The 21,629-nt window shown below is 42.5% G+C and overlaps 1 protein-coding gene across 1 annotated transcript in view; it reads left to right on the top strand.

Annotated features, from left to right (window-relative positions):
• Positions 1–21,629, top strand: part of GALNTL6 (polypeptide N-acetylgalactosaminyltransferase like 6) — a 1,035,585-nt gene that overhangs the window by 977,706 nt on the left and 36,250 nt on the right. The window contains exon 9 of the mRNA XM_030192221.1: positions 5,444–5,665. Coding sequence (XP_030048081.1) covers positions 5,444–5,665 — 222 coding nt within the window. The remainder of the gene's footprint in view (positions 1–5,443; positions 5,666–21,629) is intronic.

Genomic DNA, 21,629 nt, shown 5'->3' with positions numbered 1-21,629 from the left:
AACCTCTGCTTCAGAGACAGAATATACCATTTAATAATGTAAAAGAACCACACAATATTCTTCCGTTCTCTGATCAACAATACATCTTGTGGTGTTTTTTTTATTCCATGCTCTGATTCCTAGGAACCAGCAGGGAGACCAACGGCCTCATTTTCGAAAGAGAAGGACGTCCATCTTTCAACATAAAATGGAAGACAGATGTCCTTCTCACAGAGATGTCCAAATTGGTATAATTTAGGAGCATAAAGAATAGTGCATAGCAATGGAGATTTGATCCCTTTTCCCTACCCTTCAGCCAGGGGAGTAGCGTGTAAAATGGTGACGTGACTCTTCTTCCCAGCCACGGCCAGAGCAATGTGATGGCAATATGGCACTGAAGATCCTGCTGCCTCTGTCTCATTTTTCCCATGCAACTTGCATGGGCAAACGGTGTTTAATACAGTATCAGCATAAGAAGTCCGGTCCTCCTACCTGCCATAGAGGGAGTAGAGGTAGGCTGGCAGGCAGGCCAGAATGCTGGGTGGATTGGGGAAGAGGAGCCTATCAAGAGTTTAGAGGATGTGAGGGTAGCCTTCTAGTGAAAAAAAGATGAAAGGAGATGTAGGGAAAGCAAAGACTAAACTGGGAAGATAGAAGATGAAAGTAAAAGAGAAAAGCAGGTTGTACAGGAGGAGTACATGGATATGTGGGATAGAGGGGATGGGGATCAAGGAGTAGATGAAACTGATGAAAGAGAATAGGAGAAAAATCAAGAAGAGGAAAAACAGGAGTGGAAATAAGGGGGGAAAGAGGTAAGAGCAAGAGGGATTAGCCCTTAAAGCAACAGTACACTGTCACCATGGAACCCTGTGTGGAGGTGAAGTGAGTGAGGGGATCAGAGGGAGAGGAGTGCAAGTATGTATCCCAAGCCCTCCACACAAAATGTCACTAGGCATGTAAAAGTTGATATAAAATTGTATTTTCATTTATTGAATTTAGCCCTTCAAAATAAATACCTCTTTTTCTTACCCTCCAGAAAAGTCTAACTGCCTGAAAACTAAACGTCTAAAACTGCAATTGATAAACACCTAGGATCAGAAACCCTATCTATACATATGACTATCAGTTGTAAATTACTGCCAACATAAACCTTATGTTTTCCAGTCCAGAAATAATTATCATGAAAAATTATCAGTGCAATTTATTCGTCCCTAAGAAAATTTGACAAAGCCGCACTAGCAGCTAACGTGCAGCAATGCCGACACAGCCCATTCAAAGTGTTGATATTACCGCACCGGCGGCATAGTAAAAGGGGGCCTAAATGTAATTGTTCCAAGAAGGGAATTTTTGTTTCCCAAATGGCCAGCTATACTTATACAAGGAAACGTTTTAAAAATTTATCCTTGTTGTAATTAAATGCTAATTCAATTGGAGGGAAGATTTCCTCCTTAACTGCATAGCCTGCACCGTATCAGGGAATATTCCCACCATCTGGTTTGTATTGACTAATACTGTATGCATTTTGACAAAGTCAGCTCATAAAGTGTTATGTCTGAGACAGACTTACAAATAGAGAAAGTGTTCCCAAAGCCTAGTGATCAGGCACTGTGAGGTAATGCAAGAGAAAAGGCAAACCGGGTCACATAAAAGTCAACCTCCTGGACTTCAAAGTCCTGGACTTTGTTAAAACTGGGTACTACATTAAAGAGGTGTTAGCAGGGAAGCAAAATCTTTGAAAAGTAGAAGAAAGAGTAGACTACACTAAATGGTTCTATAGAAAGGGCATCAAAACTTTGTTAGGAAAGTAAATGCAAGAGATAAAAATAGAACATTATGGTTTTCAAAGGATGTGGATGGAAAAGTAGAGGTAAAAAGATTCTTTCAAAAATAATAAAAGGCCATCAAAAACTGATGCACCATAAAAAATATCTTAAATTTAAAAAAAAAAAGCTGAGAGAAGCATAGCAGGTAGGAATGTTTGGTTTTAACTTGCATCATTTTCTATTGCAGCTCATGTATTTCCCTTTCCCCAGATGGCTTACTAAAAGGTTTGTATCTGAGGCAATGAAGAGTTAAGTGACTTGCTGAATTGGTCACATGGAACCAAAGTGGGATTTGAACTGGGCTTCCTTGATTCTCAGTCCACTGCTCTTACCATTAGGCTCCCCCTCCAGGATAGGAGAGATATGAGTGGAAGAAATATTAGCTAAGGCGGTAAACAAAGACAATGAGACTATTTCCAAGTACATCAATCCACAACAGAACATTGCCTCCTATCTCGTAACTTTTTAGTGTTCTGCTGTGGATTGGGAACTGGCCGTTTCTCTCAATGGAGGTAGGTGAATAGTGGAGTGCTCCAGGAATCTGGGACCAGTGCTATTTAACTTATTTATAAATGATATGGAAATCAGAACGAAGAGTGAGGTAATTAAATTTGCAGATGACACAAACTATTCAAAGTTGTTAAATCACAATGTCCAGCAGTGTTCTTTTTTGTTGAAAGTCAATTTACACAATCATGACTTTGAGTTAGATTTAACAAGAGAACAGAAGCACTCCTGGGCCAATGATCAAAAGCCACGCAGTGTTCCGAATAGCGCTGTAAAATTAGCTCTTTAACAGTGCGGGTCAATAGCACCCCCCTATGATCAAAGCTAATAGCACATTTAGGCAAGCTATTAGTTCTGATCATAGAGGTAAAAGTGAGGGAGGATTCTGCCTGAGCATGTGCTCATGCACAGTCCTCCCGCACTTGTCTGAGAGGTCCAGGCTGTGAAAAGCCCAGAATTATCAAATTCAGGAGATGGAGGTCCACTGGAACCCCGCACCCCCGTCATCACTTCATCCTTGGAGGCCTAGTGCCCTTCTAGACAGTGACATGGAGGCTGGAGGTCCAGCAGACCTCCAGTCCCCCCAAATGCCCAACATTCTAGGGGAATTCTATAACATGGTACACGTGTATTCTAATGTATGCAGCCAAAAAGGAGGCGTAGTCATGGGCATGGAATGGGCAGGTTGTGGGGGCTTCAAAAACTATGTGCACTATAATGGAATACACCCAATCTGCGCCTAAGGTAGATGCAGATATTTAGGCCTGGTTAAGTGGCCTAAATAGGTACACCTAAATTTTACTCGCAAGAACGGCACATGCACATCTATATTAATAATTCTCACCTCCAATTCTGACGCTCACAGTGTGGCAGGGAAACACTCAAGCCCTGTACTGTTGTAGCCTGTCAGCCACCACTCACTCTCACTCTCACTCATACACCGGCCCTCAGCCACGCCCCCAGCCACACCCCTACCGGACAGAATTCGCTACCTGAATGTTCTATTGAGGCCCCAAGCTCCAGTCACTTCCGTCAAGGGTTCGTTAGTTCATGGTGGTGAAGCCTCTCCACTCACCATGTCTGTTTGTCATGCCCTCGCGTCGAACGTCATGACGTCGCAGGCGGAGCAATTTTGCACAAACATGAATGACAGGAACGCAACCGAAAGGAAGTGTTTCCCTACTCCTCCCCCTAACTCACAATCACCTGCCACTGCGCCAACGAAAAAGAAATGGCGCCCAACACCAGCCTTCCAAAACGTGAGGAAATGCGAAGCCAGACCCCAGAGAAGGAGCGGAGCGGCTTCAGTGCGCTCCTGCTACTCGCAGAAAAGGCATTTTACCACTGTCGCCCCGGGGAACCGGCTCTGACCAATCGGCTGAACGTTCTCCTGAGTCAGGCAAGAGGCAGCGTCGATGGGGGCTGGCCTGTATATTTCAAATAACGCCGGCGGCCGGCGCAAGCCTCTCCGGGGAATGGAGGGTACACGAAAGAGCCGGTGCTGCGAGGTAAAATGAAATATATTTCTACCAACATTGCATCCTCTTGCTTTTCCTCCTAATGATTACCATGCGCATGTTGCACGTTTTTAGCTGCCTGGTGGGGCTGGGGGTTCTGTGTGCACAAAAGCTTTGTCCTGGGAAGGGTGCTCTGTACAGGGGTAAAAAAAAATCACTGTTGCAGCCTAACACTCTGCTCCTCCCCCCCTCTTACATTCACACACAAACACACAATCTCTAAAACACATACACAGACACTCGCACCCACCCTCCCACTTACACCAACCTCTCTCACTTTCACAAACACACACAGACGAACTCTCTCTGTGACACACACACACACATTCTCTCTAAAAGAACAATTAAATACAGAAGTGGGGGTGAGGGTCTACAATACAAATGCTCAACCACTAATAAAAAAAACCACCCTTGCAGCCTGCCACGCTCTCTCAAAACTTTAACAAAAAAAGCATCTTTGCCTTTTTTAAAATCATATATATCCCTTAATATCAAACACAAAAACAAAACAAAAAAACATGCTAGCGCCCGTTTCATTTATTTCGGAAACGGGCCTTTTTTACTAGTATTCTATAAACTACACCTAACTTTAGACATAGTTTATAGAAACACACTAAGCACATTGTTTTTTACTGCCAATTTGTCAGGCACCATTCATAGATTATGGCCCGGTGTCTGTTTATGACCCTTGAAGCAGGCGGTTTGTCCGTCAAAACATGGACCCATGTCGGATCTTTCTTTAGTGCCTAAATAAAGATTTTCAGTCTGCAATTCCTCATGTGAAAGCCATGTGTCATTACACTGTACTGACATACAAAATATATAGTCTATTCTCCATGAAGCTTGCTTTTTAGCCAAGAGAAACCTACCATGACAGCTATCTATAGGGAACATACACATTATAGAGAAGTGGTTATGATTTAAAAACTTCACAGGGTGCTGTTCTAACAAGCCACTGCCCTCTCAGTGACAACGTTCCTTATGTTACTCTTAGGTATAACCTCTTTCAGTGTCATACCATGATCCTTTCCTCTATAATTTTCTTTCCACTGACTACTTCAAATTACTATGCAACTAAACCCTGAACTGGAATCATAACTGCAGGGATTTGGATTTAGCTCATACCTTTCTCAGTAGCAGCTCAAGATGAGTTATATTCAAGGATGGTAAGTGTTTGCCTATCCCTGGAGAGTTTACAGTCTAAGTTGTTATATCTGAGGAAATGGAGGGTTACATGACCTGCCGAAGATCACAGGGACCAGCCAGTGGGATATGAATGAGGATTCCCTGGTTTTCAGCTTGTTGATCTAACCAGTAGGCTGCTTCTCCACTCAAATGAAGCATGACAAAATTAAATAGAACATCAAGTATTTTTAGTGGCACCTACATAACCTAATTAATTTAATGCAATTAATCTTCACTCAGCCTTTACATTTCAAGAAATTGTTTTATCAATAAACTGCGTGGAACCATCAATCTTATGAAGAGACTTTAATATGTATTAATACAACCCTGGTCAAAGTTGGCCAAGGCCGCGCATCTTCCTGTTCCCAATAATAATATCTTGAATATCTACAACTATAATGAGTGATTCTTTTATTGTTTTCTACTGCACAGAACCTGAAACGTGTAGCAGAAACCTGGATGGATGAATATGCAGAATATATCTATCAGAGACGGCCTGAATACAGACATCTTTCAACAGGAGATATTTCTGCCCAGAAGGAACTTCGTAAGCACTTAAAGTGTAAGGACTTTAAGTGGTTCATAACTGAGGTGGCCTGGGACATACCTAAATATTACCCTCCAGTGGAACCACCACCAGCTGCCTGGGGTGAGGTGAGTCATGCTGAGGCCAAAAATGCAGTTGCCCGCAACAAGCAACATAGTTTATTTTAACTGTAGGATGATCTGGGGAAAGAGCTGTATTGGGCATGAGTTGATGAAAGTGGACCAAGTCAGGAGAAGTGTGGTCGATGAAGATGAACAGCGAAAGAACCAGCTAGATATATTGGATAAGAATGACAACATTGCTAATGACCTGATGCAGCCACATTGCAGATGCTACCTGCATTGGGGCTATAGTAAATATCCATAAAAGCACATAAACAACAAAACACACTTGAATGAGTACAATTTAAAACATTAATAAATAATGCAATAACTGAAATATGAAAACTTAAAATGTTTAAAAAGCCATACTGGTGATAAACCAAGTAAATTGCACAGCATACAATACAAATGTCCTCTCATTCTGTAATAGGTGGCCTAAAGTTAAGTGTGCATATAAATTATAGAATATTAGTACTTACACATGATCATTACAGCTATGCATGTAAGTGCTAGCCATGTGCAACTTGCTTAGCACATATATGCAAAGAGAGCACACACATGGGCAAAACTTCAGAGGGGCATGGATGGGTCCCACATTTTCAAACCTAGAGCCAGATTCTATACATGGCGCTATGAGTTATGCACATTAAATTGGGCACGTGCCCAATTTACGTGCGTAACTTAATTGAGCAATGAGCTAGTTAGTGCTAATAATTGGGTGATAACCAATTATCAGCACTAATTGGCAATAATTAAAATGTACATGCATATCGTATTTTATAACAATGTGTGGGTAAATGCCAATGTGTATCATGTTTGGGGGCATGGATAAAGGCGTTTCTGGGGGCGTTCCCAAATGATATACAGACTATAACCAAACTGCACCTAACTATATGCACCTGCATTTAAGCCTGCTCATAGCAGGTCTAATTGCGGGTTCCTACAGTTAGGTGCAGTTTATGCCTAAACGTGATTCTATAAAGGATGCATAATCTTTATAGAATCGCGCTAAGCATGTTAAATTTTTCAGCACCGATTTTTAGGTGCTACTTGTAGAATATACCTTTTAGGGCTAGATTATATATATGGCACCAAAAAAATCAGTGCCAAAAAAGTGCTATTCTATAAGCCATGATTAAAGTTAGGCACGGCTTATAGAATAGCACTTACACCCAGAAGTCATGCATAACATATGTACAAGCCTACATTAGGCATGTATCCTTATTATTCTATAACAACACATGATAATTTTAGGAATGCCCCCTTTACGCCTATGTCCCTCCCATTTCCGCAACCCCTTTTTCAGATCACATGTAAATGCCAATTAAATCTCATTAGTGCCAAAATTTGCTTATTAAAAAACAATTATTGGCACTAATTATCTCGTTATTCAATTAAATTGCACATGCAAATTGAGCGCATACCCACATTTGCACGTACAATTTTTGGTGACTTTTATAGAATTAGGGGTTTAATGTACAGAATATTGTAAGTTATGCGCATTTTGGGCGCATGTATTTATGCTATCTACATGGTATGAGTGGGTGTGCCTATACGGTGCATAAAGGTCAACTTGTGCTATTATTCTATAAGGAAATCTGGGCACCAGATGCCAGTATAGAATTAGGATTTAAGGCCAGATTCAGTAAATGGCTTCCAAAGTGCTGGGAAGAATCCGTGCTAACGACTATTCTATAAAGGGTGTTCCGGGCTGATCACCCTTGATAGAATAGCAACTTTGGACACAAGGACTTGCGCCTGCTGAAACCTGGAATGCAAGTTAGGTGTGTAATCTCGGTATTCTATAACACTGTGTCTAAATTTTGAGAACACCCCTGATTCACCTATGCCCCACCCATAGCCACACCCCCTTTAAATTGCACATGAGACTATTAGGCTCGCAGTGTTATATAATAGCGCACAGGCAGATCCACACACAAATCCTAAATAGTGCCAATCAGGGGCGTATCTGGACTCCGGCGGTAGGGGGGCCAGAGCCAGAGGGAGGGGGCACATTTTAGCCACCACCGACCCCCCCCCCCCCGCCATTATCAGAGCCCCCACCGCCACCAATGACTCTCTCCACCCGCCTCCCGCCGCCAACCCTCCCCCGCTGCCGTTGCTTACCTTTGCTGGCGGGGGGGCCCCAACCCCCACCAGCCGAGGTCCGCTTCCACCTGCCGCTGCCTTAAAAACTACTTCTTCAGCCGGCGGGGGACCCCAAACCCCCGCCAGCTGCCCCAAGGTGTTTAAAGTTCATCTTCGGCCTCCGTGGCCATGCTGCTGTTGATAGGAGCTGTTGAATCCACTTCGGAGTCTGACGTCGCAGCACATACAACATACAACGACGTCAGACTCCGAAGTGGATTCAACAGCTCCTATCAACAGCAGCACGGCCACGGAGGCTGAAGATGAACTTTAAACACCTCGGGGCGGCTGGCGAGGGTTTGGGGTCCCCCGCCGGCTGAAGAAGTAGTTTTTAAGGCAGCGGCAGGTGGAAGCGGACCTCGGCTGGCGGGGGTTGGGGTCCCCCGCCAGCAAAAGTAAGCAACGGCAGCGGGGGAGGGTTGATGGCGGTAGGGGGTCCAGGGCAAAATCTGCGGGGGCCCAGGCCCCTGAGGCCCCACGCAGATACGCCCCTGGTGCCAATTAACATCAATAGCGACTTGTTAGCTAATTAGTTTGCAAGTGGATCTGAAATCTGCACCCAAATCTGAGTGCTGCATCTTGGTGCCTACTTCTGGCACCCTTTATAGAATTGCCTGCATGATGTGTAATTTGCTGATGGTCCTTTCACATGAATTGGCAATAAGTTTCAAGATTATTTCATTTAATGTACTGCACCAAGAGCATATGTCATCTGGATGGTTCACAATATCACAGACAAAGAAAAAGGAAAGGAACTACAATCATAAATAGGAAAGCGGAATGAGAAACAGAAGAAAAAATTAGTATAGGAGTTAATTAGGTATGAGAGGAAGGGGTCAGAGGTCTACAATAACTGAATGTTGAAGCATACTCCATTTTAGCCAGAGTCAAGAGGTAAGGAAAATTAGTAGGCCTCAGAGTTAGAAGTACCTTTAGACCTGATTTAAACTTGTCAAGGCTACGTTCCAATCAAAGCTAAAGCGGCAGTGACAAAGGCAGCGTTGGTCCATTAATACTGATTAGCTTTGAACGAATGGTATCAAACCAAACCTGCCTAAACAATGGTACAAGTAATAAATTTGGGGCAGAGGAGCAAAGGCTTCTCATCAGTGCATACAGTATTTCTATCCTTGATAAATAGACTTTTCTGTAAAAAAAAAAAGATAAAATGGGTCAATAGCTACTACAGCAAGTGAATTTTTAAATGCCAGCTGTGACATTTTTAAAAACTACCTGGTCAATGTTCAGCAAGCTGCTGTCATGTTTTTTAATTGCTGAACACCACTAGCTAAATTAGACCCGCATATTCAATGCCGGGCCATGTCAGAATATCTGCATTAAATATCCAGGTCTCACCAGACATGTGGTGGCTGCTGGAACTTATATGGATCTGAACCAATATTTAGCTGTGACCTGCATAAGAAATGTGTCCCGGCTGAATATTAGCAGGGACCTGCATAAGGGGATCTGTAATGTCCCCTCCCCCACTCCCGAATTCTGATCCCAACCTTTAGTGGTAATACCACGAGACTACCACTAGAGCTCACAGTGGCCATTTTACAGCTGGAGATGCTAAGGGCAGGAGCAAGTGGGGAGCTTAAGGTAGGTCCAGGGAGCCTACAGGTGGGTAGATGAGGGAGGGTCATAAGGGGGATCTTTTCTCAGGTGGGTGTTCTCGACTTGGGAGCAGGAGGGAGGAGGTATCAGCTTCAGGCTGCTAACCTGTAGTTATGCAGATGCTGGCCAATATTCATCGCTGGAACCCGCATAGCTAACCAGCCAACTTTAGGACTGCTGTTTATAGAGTCCTACAGGCCAGTTAGCTTTTCAGGCACTGACACTGAATATTGTCAGCACCTACATAACTCCCAGCTTGTCCCTGACTCCGCCCTGGTTAAGCCACTCTCCTGCCTGATTTTAGATGGCCAGTTACTGCCAATCTTCAGTGGCACTGGCCAGTTAAGTGCTGCTGAATATCAGCAGCTGGTTCCTTGAGTGTGATTTATACTTTGAATATTGGGGCCTACATATATTGGAGGATAGAAGAATGAGCCATGGGTCTGGAGAAACAACAGAGCCTCAGCAGTCGACAGTAGGTGTTAGGGACGGGGGATAGGAAGAGGGGTAGGGAGTTGAAATATGGCAGACTGTGCCTGATAGAAAGAAGGGAAGTTGGGAGCTTGGGGAGTAGAAATGGGAGGAGGACTGCATAAAGTTGAATAAGATTAAACTGAATTTTGGCACTCTATCTCATTACGTTTGAAATTAGTCTTTCTTGTGCAAGTCATTTCCTTTCTGGCAGTCATTTGGATGCCTTGAATGTGTAAGGATGTGTTTGGTTCGGTTTGCTACTACCTATAATGCAGTGCTGTTTTTGAATGATCCCTTTTGGATTATACTTGCCATTGCTGAGAGTATTAATTTGACCCCTGAGGCAGGTGCAGTTGGTGTCGAAACACGACCTATGTCGAGTCTATTGAATTAAAGGACTCTCCTTTGTTCCACTCTTGAGGGCTCATTTGTGCTGGGGGGGGGGGGGGGGGGGGGGTTCTGCTAGCACTGAGAGTAGAAATAGATTCCCACTATTTGTGCATATTACATTGAGCATTGCATATTCTAAATTCAATAAGCATTTAAAAATGAAAAAAAAAAACTATCTATATAATTATTGGTACTGAATATACACAGAGACTACTGGCCAGCACTGGTTTTACAAATCGCAGGGATTTTCAGCCACTGTCTTAACTTAAACTGCATATAGGGAGATCAACTGAATATTACTGGGTAGATGAAATGCCCATTCTCTTGCCCTAGTGTCCAGGCATTACCCCAATAGTGCTGTCCATACAGTGCTGCTGAAAATTCATGGACAGGGCAATTAATCTGTATAGCAACTGCTATCAGACCCAAAGCACTTATAAAAGAGAGGTAATGTGTAAGGCTGGCAATATAATTAAAGAAGCTTGTAGCATTTGGAAGACCTTATGAATCTCCCATTAATGTAAGGAAACTGCCATGTCTAATGTCTTTTCTTGTAACTGATATAATCCATTAGAATCTTGTGCATACAGGACAACTCTAGGATGTGTCTGCACAGTGAGGAAAAAAAGTGTTACAAGAGAGTCATGTAGGTTATTTATCAAGTGATCATCGTTTTAAGCATAAGTAGCCTTGTCAACAAAGGAAGAAGGTGTGCTAATAGAAAAATACTGAACTTTTCATCTTTGGAATGCACAGTCGATTGTGACAAGGAGGATTGATGTAACTATTTATTGTATATAAATTCTCTCCCTGTCTCTTTCATTGACTCTTAATATGCTATATGTTACCTAGAAAGTAACATTAAATGAAATTTTCAAACAAAATAGATTGCAGTTTTTAGTGGATTGGTCACTGAGTTTAACATCCTTCAATAACCAATTTCAGTCCCATCAGCATCACTTCACTGCGTGATCTTGAAAAGGTCACTTAACCCATCTCTTTCTCCCTCTCTCGCTGTCTTTACCTCCTTAAAATTGTAATGGATGCCTCACTGCCAGTATAGCTCCTCATGGTTTATAAATCACATTGGAAATCAGGATGTCAAAAAGTATAGAAACACGTTTTTGCAAGATCATAAGTGGAAAGAATTTAGTGGACTTTATTACTTTACTAATAAAAGAACCAATCAAAAATGACAGGCATAAATAACAGATATGTGCACTCACTGCCCCAAGATCCCTCCACCCCCATGAATGCATCATGTGTCAGTCTCATTCAATAAGCACATTCTTTTCTGCTAAATTATTTCTTCTATTCTTACTTTTGCACATTTGGCTCTTTTTGTTTATTCATATTTCTCTCTGCTCAGTAGTGATATAGATATAGTTATAGATATAGATATAACATAGATTGTCAAAGGCCGCATAAAGGTCAGTTTTATGGATAACCAATATAAAACCAATAAGCTGCAAATATACCTCACTTAAGGCCCCTTTTACAAAGCTGCAGTAAGCCAAATGCAGGCTTACTGCTCACTAAAAAGGAAGTAGCACCGGGCTACCGCAGCAGCCCGGCGGTACTTCCCACCCCCCAAGGCACCATCATATCCGGCGCTACAGAAATATATTTATTTTTGTAGCACCGGTGTGTACCCGGCAGTAATCGGGCAGTGCCACACGCTGCCCAGTTACCACCGATTAGTGTGGGAGCCCATACCATCAACTCAATGGGAGGCAGTAAGGGCTCTCCCAAAATGGCCGCACAGCAAAATTACTTACCACATGGCCATTTCCTGCAGAAAAGGAAGACCTACCTTTTACCCGCTGTGGTAAAAGGGGACCTCAGCGCACGTGAAAAACACGTGCCAACACTAGCACAGGCCCCCTTTTGTTGCAGTTTGGTAAAAGGGGCCCATAACAGATAAATTTGTGTTTGCATTTATTGGACTGGGAAGATAGGGTATCCCGATAGTGAGGTTGCAAAAGAGACCATAGTAGATCAGGAGGAGCATAATCGAACGTGAACGCCTATCTCCATGGGCGTCTATGTCCGAAAACGGGTACGTGAAGAGGCGGGACAGACCGTATTTTCAAAAAAAATGGACGTTTTTCAGCTGGGCCTTTGTTTTTTTTAGCGATAATGGAAACTAAAAACGCTCAGCTCAAAAACATCCTAATCCGAGCCATTTGGTCGTGGGAGGGGCCACGATTCGTAGTACACTCGCCCCCCTGACATGCCAGGACAGCAACTGGGCACCCTAGAGGTCAGTGCGGTGGACTTCAGACAACGCTCCCACATGCATAGCTCCCTTACCATGGGTGCTGAGCCCCCAACCCCCCCTCCCCCTCCCCCAAAACCCACTACCCACAAATGTACAACACTACCATAGCTCTTAGGGGTGAAGGGGGCACCTACATGTGGGTACAGTGGGTTTTGGAGGCCTCCCATTTACCAGCACAAGTGTTACAGGTAGGGGGGATGGGCCTGGGTCCACCTGGCTGAAGTGCACTGCAGTACCCACTAAAAGTTCTCCAGGAACCTGCATACACGCAGGCCTCTAGGATTTGTTGCTGCTATATAACATTGGCACACCAGTTGACACCTGAAGACTAATCTCTCCGAAAACATCCTTTATTGGAATAAGCACGCTTACTCACAGTTAACTGCAGATCAGAGGTTTGCCCCACTGGCAACGAGTCTCCTGGTACTGAGATTAGCAGTAGGTCAGAGCTGGCAGAATGGTGTACAATGCCCTCTTTCAGCCACATTCAAGGTAAGAACTAAGCTCTGTAACGTGGCTAACACATGAAATAATGTGACAAAGTGATGGCTGTAGCCAGAAGGATGCTAGGCTGCATAGAGAGAAGCATAACCAGCAGAAGAAAGAAGATGTTGATGCCCCTGATGAGGCCCTACTTGGAGTATTGTCTTGGGTTTTGGAGGCCAAATGTGCTCTCCAAGCACATAAAAAGACTTGAAGCAGTTAAGAGAAAGGCAACAAAAATAGTAAAGGGTTTGCACTTTTGCATCAAAAAACACTTGAGAAGAAACTGGAAGACCGGAATATGTATACAGGGGTTCTCAACCCAGTCCTTGGGACACACCCAACCAGTCAGGTTTTCAGGATATCCACAATGAATGTGCAAGATATTAGTTTGCATATAATGGAGGTAATGCATTCATTTCATTGTGAATATCCTGAAATTCCAACTGGATAGGAGTGTCCTGAGGACTGGATTGAGAACCCTGCCCTAGAGGAAAGGAGAGATGGGGAGATATAATAGACAAGTACTCAAAAGGTATTAATATACAAACAAATCTCTTCCAGAAATGGAGAAGCAGTAGAACTAGAGGACACAAATTGAGGTTGCAGGATGGTAGACATGGAGCAGAAAAGACATCTAACTCAGAACATGGACATCCAAGTCTATACATCATATATAGACATCCATTTCCCATGTATTTTAAAACAGGACCTGATGACATACAGCCTGTTCTAAAATATATAAGAAATAGACATCCAAGTGCTGGTTACAAACTGAAATTTCAAACTATGAATGGGACAAAACAAGGGTCATGGACATCTTTTTGGCAGCAGAGGAGCATTCATATTATAAAATGGTCACATAGACCTCCATGTGGAGGAATAGCTTAATGGTTAGAGCTGGCTGAGAACCAGCGCAGAAAAACTTCTATAATCAAGTTCAGGAGCTATAGAGGATAATAGAGAAATCCCACTGCAATGAAAATCCTCTCTAATACTGGATTTATCGAAATGAAATTGTAGCCTTATACACTACACATACTACAAGTATTTCATCTTGTTGGAGGAAAAGACTCAACAGACTCATTAGGCTCACAGGCCATTCACTTCACGAAGTACCTGCTGTCATCATCAGCACAGAAACCTCAAAAAGTTATTGAAATCTTTAAAGTCCACTGAACAAAAACTTATCTTTTGTAGGTGCACAGTTTCTTCACACTCTCCATGGCCGACAATGGCCAGAGTTTCATCCACTTCATCAGGGTCCGTGGTCTGTGCAACTGTCAATCAAAAAATATCATTATAACTTCCCATAAACAAATATCACTATCACAAAACAGTATATGCAAACCCAATCTACATGCCTCACTTCACTTCTGTGGCTCGTCTCTGCGTCTGGTGTTGCACAAAGATGGCACTCAAAGATATCGGGTGATGTCAGACACCACCTTATCAGGCTGACCAATCATTAACAAATGAAAAATTAAAGCACTCACCTGAAGTAAAACTGACACCATTCTATTTTAGAGTTTAAACCCTTTGGTTGTAGCGTCTGCAGATGAAATATCCACTTTTGTTTCTGTTGTAAAAGTACATGCCTTTATTCACAACCCCTGAAAGTCCAACTGTTGCAAAATGACACAACGTAAAGTCTCGAATGTGTGCTACTCTTTGTCACAATGTGCCGCTAGAGGTGATGTAGTCTTCTTAATGTTTATATTGCTCTTGTGTTACGTCAAACGTGTCACCAACTTCCTTGAGGTTTGTCCAACATACAGCCTATTACAGGGACATTGAATACAGCAGATCACAAACTCTGACATACATGATGTTTTAGATCTCAAAATAAATTTATGCCCTGGTTGCGGATCTACAAACTCAGTTGTGACTATCATGATATCACACATTTGACATGCTCCGCATTTGGCATGCCCAACTTCATTGGCCACTTCGCAGTTTAATGGTCTCAAAGCTGCAGGGTATAAAATCTCTTTTAAATTCCTGCCTCTGCTATAGGCAAATCTCAATCTCATATCCTCGAACGTTGGTAATGTTTGTATGATGTGCCAATGCTTCCTGATGGCACTAGACACCCGGGACGCTGTGGCCATAAATTTCAACACACATGTTAAAACATTCTCTTCTTCCTCATCCTTAAGTCTCAGTGTCAAAAGATAATCACGGTTATTGAATTTTGCCCGCTTGTATGCCTTGTTAACTACATGTTTCGGGTAGCCTCTCTCCAACAGTCTCTTCTTAAGACCAACTGATTTTTCTTTAAAATCCAAAATCATTAGAGCAGATCTTTCGATATCTCAAGAACTGAGAAAGGGGTAAGCTATCTCTAAGTTTCTTCGGGTAACAACTCCTATATTCCAGGAAAGCGTTGCTATCTGTACTCTTACAGAAAATCGTCGTTTCAAACCCCATCACATTTTTCTTGATCAAAACATCCAAGTAAGAAATATCATTTCTACTATACTGGATAGTAAACCTGAGTGTAAAATAACAACCATTCAAATATCAGACAAAAGTATCAAGCTCAACTTCTGATCCGCTCCAGATGCAAAAAATATCATCAATGAATCTAACCCACATCTTCACTTTACCAAAAAAAGTTGAACAATATACAAACCATTCCTCAAATTGGGCTACAAACAAGTTAGCTATGGAGGGAGCCATCGTTACTCCCATAGAAACTCCAGACTTCTGTTGAAAGAGCCTCCCATCAGGGGTGGTGACAAATGGCGTGTACTGTTACAACAGGAACAAAAGTGGATATTTTGTCTGCAGATGCTACAACCAAAGGGGTTAAACTCTAAAACAGAATGGTGTCATTTTTACTAAAGGTAAGTGCTTTAATTTTCCATTTGTTAATGATTGGTCAGCCTGATAAGGTGGCGTCTGACGTCACCCGATATCTTTGAGCGCCAACATCACCAGACGCAGAGACGAGCCACTGAAGTGAAGTGAAGTGAAGTGAGGCATGTAGATTGGGTTTGCATATACTGTTTTGTGATCGTGATATTTGTTTATGGGAAGTTATAATGATATTTTTTGATTGACAGTTGCACAGACCACGGACCCTGATGAAGTGGATGAAACTCTGGCCATTGTCAGCCATGGAGAGTGTGAAGAAACTGTGCACCTACAAAAGATAAGTTTTTGTTCAGTGGACTTTAAAGATTTCAATAACTTTTAGAGGTTTTTGTGCCGATGATGACAGCAAGTATTCCATGAAGTGAATGGCCTGTGAGCCTAATATAGAGGAGTCTGTTGAGGCTTTTCCTCCAACAAGATGAAATACTTGTAGTATATGTAGTGTATAAGGCTACAATTTCATTTCAGTAAATCCAGTATTAGAGAGGATTTTTGTTGTACTGGGAACCAGTGCAGAGAACCAAAGGTCACTGGTTGAGATCCCAATGCAGTTGTTTGTCATTTTATTTTATTTTTTAATTGTGCGCTCTCCAGGTACATAAAAATAACTACTGTGACTTCCCTTAACCATCCAGTCGAGAATTGCTCAATCTGAGCACCTTTCTATAACCTGGACGTGCCAAGTACCAGGTCTAAATATGGACATCCATCATTTTGGACATGGACATCCCTTCCCCTTCTGCAACTGGAGTTAGACATCCATAGTTTGCCTCGTCTCTAGTCTTGCCCAGAATATGCCCAGATGTCATCCTCTTGCCATATGGACATACAGAAGTTTTAGACTCCATATCCTGGCTTTATAAAATTGGGATGCCTAAATGCTAAGTTCTGGAGACTACTCCTTCAAAAAGGTATAAACTAGATGGAGCTGGTCCAGAGGGCACCTACTAAAATGGGCAGTAATCTTTGTCATAAAGCATATGAGGACACATTTAAAGGTCTAGATTTGTAGGAAGAGATATTATGGAGATATTTAATACTTATAAGGTACAAATGGACTGGAGGTAGACTTCTTTCAATGAGAAGGAAACTCTGGATGGAGGGGCTATAAGATGAGGGTGAAATGGGATACACTCAGGAGTAATATAAATAAAAATTTCTTTATGAAAAAAGTGGTGGATATATGGAACAGCCTACCAATGAAGGTGGTGGACAACACGTATATTCAAGAAAGCATGGGAGAAGCAAAGATGATCTCCAAAGGAGATTAAGGGGATGTAGAGCATGGTATGGCAGAGCAGACAGGATAGGCCATATGGTCTTTATCTTCCACCATTTTTTATATCAGCTTATGCAACAAAACCTGCAAGGGACTTGCTTAATTTATCAAGCATTTCTATATGATGCTGGTTTAATTTATGAACGAAATGTAATTGATCAGCTTAATAACAGGTTATGAAGCATAATAACTCTCAAGATTTTTAATAATACAAAAATTAGACTTTTATATGATTGAAACTGATTAATATAACAAGATTTATCTTAAAAGATCTGAAAGATGTGCTGTTTAGCTACTAGAACTGGTAGGTAGATTAGTTTATATACTGGCACCATCTAGTGGTGATGTTATATTCCTATCTTTTATGTCTGTAAAAGAGTAATAGTTTTATGAGCTAGAAATAGAATGTTCTCTTTATGCAATTTTCAGTGGTTTTATTTTTAACATTATTAGGAAAATTATATAATTAGGGCCCTACTTCTCAAGCTGTATTAGCTGGAACTAATAGATAATGGAGTACTTAACAGCAAGAGGTAATTGCCAAGTTAAACAGATAGGTCCTAATATTTGCACACCAATTATATATATAAATGATGACAGTAATGGCATATATGCACATGTGTGCACATACACATGCGAATACCAAAAACTTACCTAAGTGCTGTTCTGTAAATAAGTATGTATCTTATATAGTACATATTTGACAGGTAGGCGCACATATAGGTGGAGTGTGGGTGGGACTCACATTTACACACATAGGGTCAGATTCTGTATATGGTGCCTGAAAAATCCATGTGGAAAAGAATTACATCTAAGTGTATTCTCTAAAGTATGCCTAAATTTTATACAATAGGCTTCAATTTCTGAACGGTATATAGAATACAATGAGCGGCTCACCACGCAACTGAATTTGTTTGCATCCATTTAGGCCATGTTTTATCTGGTGTAAATCCCAATGCCTACATCAGGCTCAGATCAGGTATATTCTACAATAATGTGTATAGATTTTAGAAATGCCCACACCCCGCCTATGGCCATGCTACCTTTTCAACTATGCAACTTAGAATTTAGGAACACCGAATTATAGAATACACTTAACATAAATCTCAATTAATGCCAATTAGTGCTAATAATTGCTTGTTAACATCCAATTAGCACTAATTAACTGGTTAACCAATTACGTTATGCGCATTGTTACAGAATATGCTTCGGTTTCCGTGTGGATTTAATTAACCAGCCAATCAACACCGATAATTGGTACTTAACCAATTAGCGGCACTAATTGGTTTTAATTAGAATCTATGCTCACAACATTCTAGGCATATTCTATAACATGGTGCGTGTAAATTCTAATGTGTGCAGCCTTAAAGGGAGCATAGCCATGGGTGGGCCTGGCCCACCCAAAATCAGTGTCCCGCCAGCCAAAGATCTCCTCCTAGCAGAAAGAACACGCACACCCTGTGCATCCAGCAGTATTGCTGAGCCACTGCTGCCCCACTCCTCGCTCATGCTCAGTTTGCACTCATGCATAGAGGCTGGCCGTGTTAGTGGTTCTGGGACACTACCTCTGGTTGCAAAGGGTGTAAGTGTTCTTTCTGCTGGGAGGAGGTCTTCAGCTGGCGGGTCTTGTGAATCCACACCAGCTCAAGTATTTCTTTTGCTTTGAATGGGGGGGAAGAGTATCGGAGGGGCCAAGGAGAGTGAAAGCACTGGAGGAGGACAGGGAAGAGATTAGTTTTTGCATCCACCCTCTTTGGGCTCAGGAGAGGACAGGTGAGACCCCAGATCCAAAAGGTAAAGGTAAACCTAGGTGCAAGTCCCTCAGATAAAGAAGTAAGTACCAGCCTTCCTCCGGATTGTAGGGTATTATCATCAGTTTATTCCTAGATTTGCTGAGAAACCAGAGCCACTAACCTGCCTCCTGCAGAAGGTGGCTCCTGAGAAGGTACACTGGACTGAAGAGTTGGATGTGGCCTTCCAAACTCTAAAGAAGGCTATTTGCTCAGAGACGGTACTGGTCAGCCTGGATTTTAACTGGCCCTTTATTGTCCGGACAGATGTGTCAGAGGTTGGGCTTGGGGCAGTTCTGGCCCAGAAAGTGGATGGAGAAGACCACCCGATGGTGCACATCAGCAAAAGCTGTTCCCGAGGGAAAGGAACTACATGGTGATCAAGAAGGAGGCTCTTTCAGTCAAAAGGGTCCTGGAGACATTCCAGTATTATCTACTGGGTGGTTTCATTTTGGTCACTGATCATCAAACCCTGCAGTGGATGGCCCGTCATAGAGATTCAAATGCACGTGTAATGCGATGGTTCCTCAGTCTTCAACCCCTCAAGTATTGGGTACAACACCGGGTGGGCAGAGAACATGCGAATGCAGACTTTTTGTCCCAAGAGGTGGGCCCTGATATGGCAGGCGCTCAACCAGGTACGGTTGAGCTGAGGGGAAGGGTGTGATGGGGGTTTTTTAGGACATTGCCCCTCACCCTTAAGAAAAGTCCCTCTTTAAGTAGCCTGGGCCACCTTAAGGGTGCAGATCCCACCCCGGGAAGGGGTGGTGTCACAATTGGGAAATTCAAAAGTCAGGGCCAGGCAGAAGTTAAGGAGGCCCAGGGAAGGAAGACTGGAGCCCCAGCCTATGCCATGACTGAATTCGTCTAGCTGTTTGATTAAGCTGAGGTAAGTCAACCTTGTGATTGATTACGTCAGCACAACTTGCTTACCTCAGCACAACTTGCGAGGTTTGCTTTTAATGTCTGGCAAGAACCAGACCTGAACCTTGTCAGAGATCTGAGAACCTGCAACTGTGTTTGGGGCATGGCAACTCCAGCAGTCACAAGCTGTGTTAAGCCTCCCGCTATGTTTCTGAAGCGCAGAAGTCTACCCATGCTATGACTTGGGTCCTGTGAAGGAACAGGCCCAGGAATTCCTGTAAATAAATACTTATTTTGTGTGCCTCCCTGTTGTACAGCTGTGTTATTCCACTGGTCCACTCCCCACATTTGCTCAGGGGTCTCACATGCAATTATAATTTAATCTGGGTGACCAGATGCTATTAAAGAATAGGCTTTCACTGGGCATCAAGGCACCTAAATGGAACCCCCCCTCCCCACACACACTCACACATACTTATGGAATTACAATAAATGGTTGCAGATAAGAAGATAAGAAAGGGAAATGTTCACCTCCAATTTCACATAAGGTAATTTGTGCAAACAACACAAAAAAAAAAAAGCTTAGGGTCAAGACCTCAGGGTATTTTGCCAAAAAGGCTTTGCAACAAACTTAGGCGGTCCAAAATTGGGGAAATACAGATATACTGGCCCATGAACAACTTATTTTTGAGTCTTAAATACGGTCCTGGGACCTAGTTCTGGTTTTCTCTCAGGGAAATGTTGGCACTGGCAATCAAAGTAGCTTTAGTTGATACCATCAGCAGGGAATTCTATGAAAACCAGGTCAAATCAAAATTAGGTGATGCAGTATTAGGTTCCCTTTGCCCAGGTATAGTTTGCCACCAAACTCAGTATAGAATAGTCATGAAAGAGGAAGCATAGAATCCTTAGGAATTTGAAAAGATCTCTTCAAAGTACTTTTTCATCATATCATTTGGTGATATTGAGGGAGACTTGGAAAGTTCACAAAGTGAAGATTAAACATCAACTCTAAGGTCTAAGATGGCTCCCTTGGTGAGGTAATGATCTGCAGGGCTCTGATAGTGAGGAAACCAGCTTCTCATCCATTTCCAGGGCCTATGAATGCTTTTTCAGTGTAGATGTCATCAATGACTGGACAGGTTTCACTGAGGACTTCAAGCATGAGCATACTGCCTAGCCCTGATCAGCGTGGTCCTCCAATTGACCCTGCTCTGGCCCATGCCTCTGGTTCATCAGGGGTGAAGGCGCCCATAGATGATGATCTGTGCTCTGTGATTTGAGGCAAGGAGGCCTATGAGATTGAGGGAGCAGTATAGAGGAAGTTTTCTAATCTTGGTAATATCGAAGGTAGACAGAAAGTTCCAGAAGTGCAGACTCCCAAATATCTGGAATGCATCAAAAGAAAGGTACATTCTGTTGGCCATTATCTAGGGACACAGGGGTTATTCCAAGTCAAGAGACTGTGGTTTATATACTAGAAGAGATCTGGAAGGCTGTAGTAGAGCTGAATCAGGTCCTCTCAGTCCAGCTCTCTGGTACGACAGAGAAGAGTTCAGTTATGGGTTTGGATTTGCAGCAGCAGAAGACTCAGTTAGAAGACTTCTAATGTTAAATAGTTTCAGTCAGTACAAGAGGTGGCAAAATAAGACAGTGGGAACAATACATGGACAAGCCGTGTACCTATTATATTATAACAACTAGAATTACAGAAGAAAGTAAAAGCTATGATTTAAATAGATGCATTGATTAAGGGAGACATTC

This window comes from Microcaecilia unicolor, chromosome 2 (genome assembly GCF_901765095.1).
Source record: "Microcaecilia unicolor chromosome 2, aMicUni1.1, whole genome shotgun sequence".
NCBI lineage: Eukaryota > Metazoa > Chordata > Amphibia > Gymnophiona > Siphonopidae > Microcaecilia > Microcaecilia unicolor.
Note: the sequence above shows the minus strand (reverse complement) of the source record. Positions and strands in the feature narration are given on the sequence as shown.